Raw genomic sequence first — 13308 nt, forward strand, 5'->3', positions numbered from 1 at the left:
CATTTACCTGGAAGAGTTGTAAAGGCTGGAGGGAATTTTTAGAAAGCCTCTTTAATACAGGCTGTGACACCACCAGCCCTGGAGGGCCGGGAATAGATTCCTAAAGGGATGACTAATTTCTGAATCTTAAAGTCAGACTCTGCCACTTTTAAGATGAAAATTTAGATCATTTTTTATCCTTTGGTTTTATTCTTGCCCTGGTCATGTTGAGCCTTTACTTTGGCAGAAATCATGTTCCCTTTTATATGTAGGTCTAAAATAGTCCATAAGTCTAAGGACTAAGAGTTCTTTTTCAAAGCTGGTATTATGCTAAGAGTTCTTTTTCAAAGCTGGTATTATAGTGTTTCCATGGTTTTTGGTCTACCTATTCAGTTTAGCAAACACTTTAAGCTGAAAAGCAGAGCTTCTAGGGTGGGGGGTTGGGGGAGGCAGTGGTGGTGAAGCAGGTACCCCCTTACTGTAAATGAGGAATCACAGAGGAGAGATACATCAGATACATCAAGTTCTACAACTTAAACATAACCTTCATAATACCACTTGGGAAATACTTTTCCTAGGTGCTTAATAGCAGCATTCTACCCCACTTTTTTCTCAGTCTGAGGGATTGAGAAGGTGAGAAAGGCCCTAAGTAACCAAGGGTGACCTGGGTGTCCTTTCAGACCACACCGGGTGATGGTTCCCCAAATACTATAGAGCCCCTTCTGAGTTCCAGAAGCTAGGGTTCCAAGAGGAGAATAAGAACCAGTTTCTAAGCTTAGGCTCTTGATAGGAGGAAGTACACAGTCTTCAGAAATAGAAGACCTGATTTTAAAACTTGTTCTCACTTTTAATAACACATGACTTTGGACTAGGCTTTAGTTGTCTCATCCATAAAAGGGGTATAACAACACCTCGTTCACAGGAAGGATGCCTGCGAAGATTAAAGGAGACGATACAGGTTGATGTGCATGGCCCAGTACATCATAGGCGCTGAACAGATGTTAGTGTCCTTTGAAAGGCAGGCCATACCCCAGATTGTAGGAACAGTGACATATTCAGGGATGGCCATCCAATCACGGTGCTTCTCTTCATTTTCTTAATGCATGGGCATAATTTAGTTTGGAATGACTGTGGTGCTATCCTCACTTTCCTTGGGGCTTTGATGTTTCTTCCAGACTATGAGCAATTCTGGTAACATCGATTAGTGAGCATCACAACACAGGGCTCCAAGTGTGCCTTGTGAAGGAAAATGGGAAGTATGCCTCTGCTACTAGTAGTTCTGAAATGGGTAGTGGTAATAATTCTGGAATTAGAGAAAATAAACTACTTAAATATACAATGAAATCATCTTTAGAGCCGTGTCCCAACTGGACCACCTTAAATATTTATGCCTGCCATTTTCTATTACTTTAAGAGAAGATGGCATGTTCTTTTTTGAGGGGATTGTTCATCTTTTCTGTGACAAATTTTAAAACTGATAGATGACTCTTAGGGGATTGACTGAAATATTTTGAGGACAAGTGAATAATCATGTAAAAAACCACTAACTTGAAAAAGTATTAATGGGTATGTATATATTGTCCCTCAGTATGCATGGGGGATTGGTTCTAGGATCCCCCCTCAGATGCCAAACCCACGATGCTCACATCCCTTATGTAAAATGGCATAGTATTTAAATATAACCTATGTACATCCTCCAGTATACTTAAGTCATCTCTAGATTACGTATACTGCCTGATACAATATAAATGCTATGTAAATATTCATTACACTGTATTGTTTAGGGAATAATGACAAGAAAAAAGAGTCTGTGTGTGTTCAGTACCGATGCAGCCATCTCCCCCGCTTCAAAATATTTCCCGTCTGCATTTGGTTGACTCCATAGATGCAGAACACATGGATAACGGAGGGCTGACTAGTTAGTAGTATCTGCAAGTTTCAGTTTTCCTTGGGAGAGATGCTAATGAGCAGTTTCATGTAAAGACATGGTTAAGAATTTAAGGAGCAACTTGGACATACTTTGCATTACAGGGAGCAAATGCCACCTTGTGAAGACTGTAGATTTCCCCCAGTTTCAGTGCTGTCTCCTCTGACATTCCATATGCGTGTCCCGGTACTGATGGTGGTGGGTTCAGTGCTTGTCCTGGTACTGAAGGATAGTAAGGTTTGCTTTTCCTTTCAATACTTAACTCCTTTACGCCAGGCAGTGTGCTTTCTGGGCCCTAAGGATATGCATAGGAAGCAGACGTGTTCCTTGACTCAATGCTTACAGATGGGCCAGGCAAGTAACAAAGGAGACTGCGGAGAGCTAATACCACAACTAAAGGAGGCAGCACTAATGGCTGTACCTGATTGTCTCTTCTCAAGAGGATCTGCAAATCTGGATTTTTAAGTTGATTTTTAAAACATATCCTAATTAGAAAAAAACTAAAGATGAAACAAGTAAATATGAATGCAGTGATAATAGATATCAAAGTCTTATAGCAATACTTAGATGTGATTAAAATTGCTGAAAAATTAGATTCCTCAATTCCAGTAGTATGTAAGTTATGATACCTCCATCCAGTGGACTATTTTTAAATCATTAAAAAGACTTTCAAACATTTGTTTATAAAAAAGGAATAATTTTTCCTTTTTTTTTTTTTGAGACGGAGTCTCGCTCTGTTGCCCAGGCTGGAGTGCAGTGGCCGGATCTCAGCTCACTGCAACCTCTGCCTCCCAGGTTCAAGCCATTCTCCTGCCTCAGCCGCCCGAGTAACTGGGATTACAGGCATGCGCCACCACACCCGGATTTTTGTATATTTAGTAGAGACGGAGTTTCACCATATTGGTCAGGCTGGTCTCGAACTCCTGACCTCAAGTGATCCACCCGTCTCGGCCTCCCAAAATGCTGGGATTACAGGCATGAGCCACCGCGCCCAGCCAAAGAGGACTAGAATAAATTTTTAAAGCATAAAAGGAAGAACACAGCGGGCGCGATGGCTCACACCTGTAATCCCAACACTTTCGGAGGCCAGGGCGGGCAGATCATGAGGATCTTGATTAGGAGATCAAGACCATCTTGGCTAACACGGTGAAACCCCCTCTCTACTAAAAATACCAAAAAAATTAGCCAGGCGTGGTGGCACGTGCCTGTAGTCCCAGCTACTCGGGAGGCTGAGGCAGGAGAGTGGCATGAACCCGGGAGGCGGAGGTTGCAGTGAGCCGAGATCGTACCACTGCACTCCAGCCTGGGCGACAGAGCAAGACTCTGCCTCAAAAAACGAGGAACACACGCTTGAACACATAAGGATGGTCTTAAGTGTTTCTTATGAAAGTTTAGAAGTTGGGCTGGGCATGGTGGTTCACACCTGTAATCCTAGTGCCTTGGGAGGCTGACATGGGAGGGTTGCTTGAGCCCAGGAGTTCAAGACTAGCCTGAGCAACATGAGACCCCATCTATACAACAAGAAATAGTTGTTTTTTGTTTGTTTGTTTGTTTTGAGATGGAGTTTCGCTGAGGCTGGAGTGCAATGGTGTGATCTCGGCTCACTACAACCTCTGCCTCCCGGGTTCAAGCAATTCAAACGATTCTCCTGCCTCAGCCTCCTGAGTAGCTGGGATTACAGGCATGCGCCCCATCCCCGGCTAAGTTTGTATTTTTAGTAGAGACAGGGTTTCTCATGTTGGTCAGGGTGGTCTCAAACTCCCAACCAGGTGACCTGCCCGCCTCAGCCTCCCAAAGTGCTGGGATTACAGGCGTGAGGCATTGTGCCTGGCCTTTTTTTTTTCTTTTTCTTTTTTTTGAGACAGAGTCTTACTCTGTCGCCCAGGCTAGAGTGCAATGGTGTGATCTCGACTCACTGCAACTTCTGCCTCCTGGGTTCAAATGATTCTCCCTGTCTCAGTCTCCCAAGTAGCTGGGATTACAGGTGCCCACTACCACGCCCGGCTAATTTTTGTATTTTTAGTAGAGACGGGGTTTCTCCATGTTGGCCAGGCTGGTCTTGAACACCTGACCTCAGGTGAGCTGCCCATGATGGGATTACAGGTGTGAGCCACCGTGCCCTGCCCAAAAAGAAATTTTTAATTAGCTGCGCATGGCGGCATGTACCTGTAATTAGAGCTACTCAGGAGGCTGAGGCAGAAGGATCACTTGAGCCCAGGAGTCTGAGGCTGCATGCAGTGAGCTCTGATCACACCACTACACTGCAGCCTGGGTGACAGTGAGACCTTTCTCAAAAAAAAGGTTTAGAGGTCTGGAAGGAAATGTCAAAAATAGGTAAGTTATCCCTACAATGCAATTATTGGTCAAATTCAGTAGGTTCCTTTTGTGCATTTCCTAATAATTTAAGTGAATTCTGGCTTGAAAAATATAACAATATGGTAAGTATTTACAGGAAAGATTTTCTAAGCTTATCTATTTTTGAAAATGAGGAAGCCATTGAATAGGTTACGTGCTAAGGTTTCCGCCTGCGGGGTGGAGGAGCCCATTTTGCCTGGAGAGACCGCACTTGACCTGAGGCCTTGTGTTTTACAGGTGCCATGGATGTAGCTTTGGGGTCCGGTGCCACTGGGGTCTTTACCAATTCGTCCTGGCTTTGGAACAAACTCTTCGAGGTAGGAATAATATTTGTATATCTAAATTGTAGAGATGGTGAATAAATTATCCTAGCCTTAGAAGGATAGACTTCTTCAACCCTGTGTTAGAGATTTTTATGCTGCAGGTTTGCCTTTGAATTGAAAATGAACTGCAGCAATAAATTGAGTTCAGTGGCATCAGGTTTTCCACAAATGCTTCTAAAGGAGGGGATGATACCCCCTGCTCCCCTCCGGTAGCCTCAAGAGTCCTGTGAAAATGTCTCATGAACGCTGTGGTCATAGTTTAGAATCCCTGAGGTAGAAACGGCTTTGTGGAGCAGCGTTTGTGACTGCGTGTCGTGAGTCATGTAAGGGAGTTCACCCTGCAGCGATGAGGATGTCTTCAGACTCCTGTGCTCTGTGCCTCCCTCCATGACCCTTCACAGCCAGCCTCTTCCCAGCAGTCACCCCCATTTCCACACACACACACATACACACACACACACACACACACACACACACCCTCACTTACTGCCATTGGTTTTCAACTGCCCACGCCACTGTTAGCCTAACTCAGCCTGTCTCTGTGACAGGCCAAGTGACTCTGGCCTCCTGACACCTGGTTCAGCTTCTGTGATAATCCTCTTGGGCTGCCTTCTCTGGTGATTCTCCTGTCCTTCTCTTCATCTATTCCCTTTGGCCACCCTTTGGCTGGTGTTCAGTTCAAGGATATAGGATGTTTCTACTCTACACAGTCCTCACAGGGAAGCTCCAGCCAACACATGTGCCTGATGGCTCCCGTCTCTCTCCTGAGCCCCAGCCTCTGTGTACCCATGTGGTTGCTAGACAGCTCCAGCTGGCTGCTGACTCATTCAACTAGTAATTAATGGGAGCTTACCCTAAACTGCTTCCCCTTCATATATGTCATCATTCGTGAAGCCCAGTTTTCCCAGCTCTGCAATACTCAGCCCCATCATCTCCTTCCAGGCCGGGCCAGGAACCTCTCCTCTGGCCTCCCACATAACTGTTATCCCTCTCTTTCATGGCACCCACAACATTGTTGTTTTGACTTTTAAAAATCATTTAAGCTTTAAAAAAAAATCTCAGTTATATGTGCATAAATCAACAATCAGCAGCCCACAGTCTGTTTTCCAGAAGGCAGCCACTTTCAACCCTTGGCTGATTCATCTAGTATTTACTTACGTCTTAAAATAACAGCTTATATTGCCGCTTCTTGATTTTTCACTTTTAGGTCTTTGACTTTTTACCAGTGAGTTAAATAATCTGTTTATGTATCTGTTTCTCCTACTAGCCTGTAGGCCCTTGGGTGACTCAGATAGTAGTATTTCAGCATACCTGATGGTGCTCAATAGTTCAGTAAACGATGAATGAGTGAGTGGGTAAATGATGAATGAATGAATGTGGTCACTGTGTCTCAGGGTTTCAGCGATACAGGTCCAGTCATGTGTTTCTGTCACATTGAAGTGACCTGCCACGTAAGAACTCTTTCACCCTAATCAACCCACAAAGCCTGTAATTGTAGTTTGATGATTTTAGCAAAATGCCCTACAGATTTGTGAAATTGCTTCACAGCTTTCCTGCTTTCTTTTTATTATTTATTTGTTTGTTTATTTATTTATTTTTGAGACGGAGTCTCGCTCTGTCGCCAGGTTGGAGTGCCATGATGCGATCTTGGCTCACTGCAACCTCTGCCTCCTGGGTTCAAGCAATTCTCCTGCCTCAGCCTCAGAAGTAGCTGGGACTGCAGGTGCACACCACCACGCTCGGCTAATTTTTTTTTTTTTTTTTTTTGAGACGGAGTCTCGCTCTGTCACCCAGGCTGGAGTGCAGTGGCGCAATCTCGGCTCACTGCAAGCTCCGCCTCCCGGGTTCACGCCATTCTCCTGCCTCAGCCTCCCGAGTAGCTGGGACTACAGGCGCCCACAACCGCGCCCGGCTAATTTTTTTCTATTTTTAGTAGAGACGGGGTTTCACCGTGGTCTCGATCTCCTGACCTTGTGATCCGCCCGCCTCGGCCTCCCAAAGTGCTGGGATTACAGGCGTGAGCCACCGCGCCCGGCTTTTTTTGTATTTTTAGTAGAGACGGGGTTTCACTGTGGTCTCGATCTCCTGACCTTGTGATCCACCCGCCTCGGCCTCCCAAAGTGCTGGGATTACAGGCTTGAGCCACCGCGCCCGGCCACACGCTCGGCTAATTTTTTGTATTTTTAGTAGAGACCACGTTTCACCATGTTGGCCAGGATGGTCTTGATCTCTTGACCTCATGATCCACCTGCTTCAGCCTCCCAAAGTGCTGGGATTACAGGTGTGAGCCACCGTGCCTGGCCTCCTGGTTTCTTTTATAGTTCTAAAATAAATCTTTTAATGAGTGGACACAATTCTGAATCCTATTTTATAGTTTCATGTTTTAGAGTAACAGGTTAGAACAACTCTTCCTTCATGCATTGAGCATGTTAATGCCATGAATTTCCCAGAACCGCCTCATCCACTCTTCCACCTGTCATACCTGTTTCTTCTAGGCCAGCATTGAAACAGGGGACCGTGTATGGAGGATGCCTCTCTTCGAACATTATACAAGACAGGTTGTAGATTGCCAGCTTGCTGATGTTAACAACATTGGAAAATATAGGTATGTAAGATAAGCTAAATGTACATTTATACAATCATCCTTGATTGCCAGAATAGCTATTTTCAATTTTATCCCCTTATAAAAGGTTTAACTATTTAATATCCTTTCGGTGTAGTGCTTGTAAGCTTTTTAATGTCTTTTAAAAAGCTTTTTAAAGCTTTTTAATTTTCAAATATATCTTCAACCAGGTCTCAAAATTTGCATGTTTCTAATCTAACAGTAATTTTAAGTAAATGGTAAGGGAAAGAGATGGAAAATACGGGAATTCATTACCATAGCAAAAAGGGATATGGAATGTATCCTTTACTGCTTAAAGCAATATCTGAAAGTAAATATTCTGAAAGTGATATGTGGGTTAGCATCTTAATAGGTCCTATAAGCTTGACTTTTGTTCTCTGGTTATAGAATGTACTTAACAAGAATGTGGGATCTCAGTGCACAGTTACATGGGGTTGTAAAGTGCTTTTTGTCTTTCTCTTCAGATCTGCGGGAGCATGTACAGCTGCAGCATTCCTGAAAGAATTCGTGACTCATCCTAAGTGGGCACATTTAGACATAGCAGGCGTGATGACCAACAAAGATGAGGTTCCCTATCTCCGGAAAGGCATGACCGGGAGGCCCACAAGGACTCTCATCGAGTTCTTACTTCGTTTCAGTCAAGACAATGCTTAGTTCAGATACTCAAAAATGTCTTCGGTCTGTCTTAAATTGGACAGTTGAACTTAAAAGGTTTTTGAATAAATGGATGAAAATCTTTTAATGGAGACAGAGGATGGTATTTAAAAATGTAGAACACAATGAAATTTGTATGCCTTGAGTTTTTTTTCATTTTACACAAAGATTTATAAAGGTAAAGTTAATATCTTACTTGACAAGGATTTTTAAGATACTCTATAAATGATTAAAATTTTTAGAACTTCCTAATCACTTTTCAGAGTATATGTTTTTAATTGATAAGCAAAATTGTACCTCAGATTTGTGATGCTAGGAACATGAGCAAACTGAAAATTACTATGCACTTGTCAGAAACAATAAATCCATTTTGTGCCCTCTGGTGTGGCTCTGATATTTACTTACATATTGCTACAAACCCACTAACTTATTATTGGAATATCATTCGTCTTTGTAGCCATGTTATATGAACTGTGTAATTAAATTGGCACACAGTGGTCTATGTATTTTCTCAATGTTCCTCATCACTTAAAGTGGCTTGGCACATGATTTCCAAAATGAATCGGTCAGAATGATACTAGCTAACCATCGTTGACTTACCATCTGCCAGACACTGTCCTCAGTGTTTTCAGGTATTAAATTATTGAGTCTTACCCAATGAGACAGGTACTATTATTACCCTCATATGACAGATGAGGGAAACGAGGCACAAGAGAGGTTTAGTAACATGGCACTGATGTCACAGAGCAAGTAACTGGTAGCTCAAAGTTCAAGCCAGGTGGTCTGGCTGCTGCACTGGTACACCGCAATGCTCTTTTTCAGTTCAGTGACTTGAATGGATATAGAATTTATCTGAAGTACTGAAGTAAGAAACATGACCACAGGCCAAGCACAGTGGCTAATGCCTGTAATCCCAGTATTCCGAGAGGCCAAGGCAGTAGGATTGCTTGAGGCCAGGAGTTTGAGACCAGTTTGGGCAACATAGTTAGACCCTTGTCTCTATTTTATGAAATTTTAAAAAGAAACAATTCAAGCCAGCAACACCGTGTTGATAAAAGAAATGATCATAAAAGGGACTGTCAGCTGAGCCCAGCTACTCTGGAGGCTGAGGTGGGAAGATTGCTTGAGCCTGGAGGTCAAGGCTGCAGTGAGCCCTGATCATGCCACTGCACTCCACCCTGGGTGAAAGAGCAATAACCTGTCTTGGGCCAGGCGCGGTGGCTCACACCTATAATCCCAGCACTTTGGGAGGCCGAGGCAGGCGGATCACAAGGTCAGGAGTTCAAGACCAGCCTGGCCAATATGGTGAAACCCCATCTCTACTAAAAATACAAAAGAAATTAGCCAGGCGTGGTGGCACATGCTTGTAATCCCAGCTACTAGGGAGACTGAGGCAGAGAATTGCTTGAACCTGGGAGGTGGATGTTGCAGTAAGCCAAGATCGCACCACTGCACTCCAGCTTGGGCGACAGAGCTAGACTCCATCTCAAACAAAAACAAACCTGTTTCAAAAAGCAGGTGGGGAGGCAGGCGGATGCCGTGGTTCACACCTGTAATCTCAGCACTTTAGGAGGCCATGGCGGGAGGATAACTTGGAGCCCAGGAGTTTGAGACTACCCTGGGCAACATAGTGAGACCCTGTCTCTATAAAAAAATAATTTTAAGGCTGGGTGCAGTGGCTCACACATGTAATCCCAGCACTTAGGGAGGCCGAGGCGGGTGGATCACAAGGTCAGGAGACTGAGACCATCCTGGCCAACATGGTGAAACCCCATCTCTACTAAAAATACAAAAATTAGCTGGGCGCGGTGGTGCATACCTGTAATCCCAGCTACTCGGGAGGCTGAGGCAGGAGAATCGCTGGAGGCAGAGGTTGCAGTGAGCCAAGATTGTGCCACAGCACTCTAGCCTGGCAACAGCGAGACTTTATCTCTAAATAAATAAATAGGTCCCAGCTACTCAGAAGGCTGGGGCAGGAGGATTGCGTGAGCCCAGGAGTTTGAGGCTGCAGTGAGCTATGAGGGAGTTATGAGCCACTGTACTGGGGCAACAGACCAAGACCCCATCTCTTAAAAAAAAAAAAAAAAAAGACTGTCTATGGGTAAAACTGTTTGCTCACCTCCTGAGACTATAACCAATCAACATAATTCCATTGGTGCAGACTTAGAACAAAGCTCTCCTCTTTTACTTTTGTATCCGATGAATCAAATTAATCCATCAATGGGATGTGTGCCCTTTTTTTAACTTCGAAAATGTTTGACAGGAAAAGCTCTTTGTTACTGTTAATTTTAACATTAAAGAAATTTGACGTGCAAAAATATTGTATATCTAAACTGGTTTATAGTGGGAATGGAAATGAGCATGCATGTTTGTGGTATTTATTAGAATTAAAACCCGGTAAGTGTAGTGAGCAAACACAGTTTTCCCTGGTTATCCATGTTCAGAAGTCACTTCATCAGGAAAGATGGAATCAGAGGGTTGGAATTACAGGCTTATGAAGGAAACTGAAAACAGATTTATTCTGGGTGATACAGAGCCTCAGTCGGGCTTTGATAGAAGGCTTTCTGTCAAGGCTTTTTATGGATAAAGGAACAATGGAACTCTTGTGTTTACTAGTGTGTGGGATACAAAAAGCATAGCACAGGCCCTGGTTTCATGTGGCTTACCTAATCTGGTTGAGATGAATTTTTTTTTTTTGAAGATAGTCTCATTCTGTCACCCAGGCTGGAGTGCAGTAGCATGATCTCAACCGACTGCAACCTCTGCCTCCCGGGTTCAAGCGATTCTCATGCCTCAGCCTCCCAGGTAGCTGGGACTATAGGTGCACACCACCACATCCAGCTAGTTTCTGCATTTTTAGTAGAGATGGGTTTTGCCATGTTGCCCAGGCTGGTCTCGAACTCCTGGCCTCAAGTGATCCACCTGTATAGGCCTCCCAAAGTGCTGGGATTACAGATGTGAGCCGCCACTGTGCCTGACTGAGATGAAATTTAATAGTTGTCACTGAACGTGCATCTAGCTGCCAAGAACTTCATGAACCCTGTCTCTCCTAAAAATACAAAAACTAGCTGGGCGTGGTGGCATGTGTCTGTAGTCCCAGCTACTTGGGAGGCTGAGGCAGGAGAAATCACTTGAACCAGGAGGCAGAGGTTATAGTGAGCCAAGATTGCACCACTGCCCTCCAACACCAGCCTGGGTGATAGGGCATGATTCCCTCTCAAAACAAAAAAAGTTACATTAAAATCACACTAACATTCTATTCCCAACCAGTTGGTTGTTAAACAAATCATGGTTTATTTGACCCAAGTCTCACCACCACTGTCTCAGCTGCCCTGGTACAAGTCACCATCCTCTCTGCACGCCTAGATAACTCTCACTGGTCTCCCTGCCTTCTCCACTTGTTCTCCTGTTATCTGTATGACTAGAAAGATTATTTTAAAACATAAATCAGGCCAGGCCCAATGGCTCATGCCTGTAATCTCAGAATTTTGGGAGGCCAAAGTGGGAGGATCACTTGAGGCCAGGAGCTCAAGATTAGCCTGGACAACATAGTGAGACCTTATCTCTAAAAATTAAAAAAAGGGAGTTACATCATGTCACTCCTTAGCAACTCAGTCTACACGAGGCACTGTATTAAACCTCTACATACATTATCTTGTTCTTGGTAATTTTTCTAAAACAGTGTTCCCTCATCTTATAAATGAAGTGATGGGTTTTCAGCAAAATCCAAAAAATGTTAGTGCTTTTTTGTGCAGTACTCCAGGGGGACTGCAAGAGAAATACCACTGACCATGCTCTCAGGAAATTTACATTGAGGTTAGGTAAACTGGATATTAATGAGACTTGAAAGGCTGGGCACAGTGGCTCACTCCTGTAATTCCAGCACTTTGGGAGGCCAAGGTAGGTGGATTTCTTGAGCCCAGGACTTCGAGACCAGCCTGGTCAACATGGCAAGACCCCATCTCTACAAAAAATTAGCCAGGTGTGGTGGTGCAGGCCTGTAGTCCCAGCTACTTGGGAGCCTGGGACGCGGAAGTTACAGTGAGCTGTGATTGTGAAACTGCACTGCAGCCTAGGTAACAGAGTAAGAAGACACTGTCTAAAAAAAAAATATATATATATATATATATATATATATATATATATATACTTGCTAAAAAGTAAAATGCCATTATTTTTACTAATTTATTCCTTATTTTAAAAAATAGAGTATTAGTTTTAATAAAGATTATTTCTGTTAATATGTAATGAATTTATTATTTTTTAATGAATTGATTTTTTAAAGTCTCAGTTTTAACTTATCAGATAAATACTAGCAGACTTAACTCACATAAACAAAAACTTTGGGATCCTCAATAATTTTTAGGAGTGTAAAGGGGTCTTGAGACCAAAACTGTCTGAAAACTGCTGGACTTGTTTCCTCCTGGCAGTCTCTTCTGGTTTTTTCAGTGATCACGTATTTATTATGTCTATCTATGCCAGGCACCATTCTAGATTCTGGGGATACAGGTGAATAAGACAGGCAGGCTCTGATGTATGTATAGAACTTATTTTCTAGTTGGCATGTGTTTGATAGAGAAGGAGGAGGGGGGTAGGTGATTTAGTCACTTTGGGAGGCCGCGGCGGGAGAATCACTTGAGCTCAGGAGTTGGAGACCAAACTGGATAACATGGTAAAACCCCTGACTCAACTAAAAAAAAAAAAAAAAAAAAAAAAGCCTGGCGCGACGGCACGCACCTGTGGTCCTAGCTACTTGGGTGGCTGAGGTGGGGGGACTGCTTGAGCCCGGGCGGTCGAGCCCTGATCATGACACTGCACTCCGGCCTGGGCAACAGAGTGAGACCCTGAGAAAAAAGAAAGAAAAAAAAAGATTAGCACAGTGACTTTCTCTTTGATGTAACCATAAACATCTAAAGAGAACAGTGCCGGCCACGTTGGGAACCTCAACAAAGTTGTTTCCATTATCCACCACCAACCAGAATTCAGGAAGAACTTTGCCTGTCTTGTTCCCGCTATAATCAATGACTCAACAAATGTTTGTGGAGAGAGTGGGTGACCCTCTCCTTTTACCAACGGTAAACAGCCCGCGGAAAGAAAAAGTGACTTAGCCAAAGTCTCTCCAGGCATTTGGGGCAGAGTCGGGACTAGCATAGTAGTATCTCGACTCTCGCGGGAGGACTCGCTCCACTGTAGTTATTCATTCCCCTTTCCATACAACCAGGTCTAATCCAGCCACAGTCTTCAATTCTTAAGCTAAGAAAAAAGGAAAATACATGTAAACTCTGTTTTGCGATAGACGAGAAGACAGAAGAATCAAAAATCCTCCCTCCGGAGGCGCAACAGAATCCTTCCACAGCGCGGTCCTGTCACGTGACCACGCATCGCACACCAGACACCTGACCTTCTGAGGCGGCTTCCGCGCAGGCGCAGTGGACCTCTCTTGCGCC

General features: G+C 43.9%; 1 protein-coding gene across 1 annotated transcript in view; it reads left to right on the forward strand.

Moving 5' to 3' along the window:
- The window catches only part of LAP3 (leucine aminopeptidase 3), a 31369-nt gene extending 23133 nt beyond the window's left edge, over positions 1-8236 (forward strand). The window contains 3 exon segments of the mRNA NM_001260698.1: positions 4499-4578; positions 7080-7189; positions 7672-8236. Coding sequence (NP_001247627.1) covers positions 4499-4578; positions 7080-7189; positions 7672-7861 — 380 coding nt within the window. The 3' untranslated portion in view covers positions 7862-8236.
- Positions 8237-13308: the final 5072 nt, after the last annotated feature.

The sequence above is a fragment of the Macaca mulatta genome, chromosome 5, assembly GCF_049350105.2.
Source record: "Macaca mulatta isolate MMU2019108-1 chromosome 5, T2T-MMU8v2.0, whole genome shotgun sequence".
In the NCBI taxonomy this organism is placed as follows: domain Eukaryota; kingdom Metazoa; phylum Chordata; class Mammalia; order Primates; family Cercopithecidae; genus Macaca; species Macaca mulatta.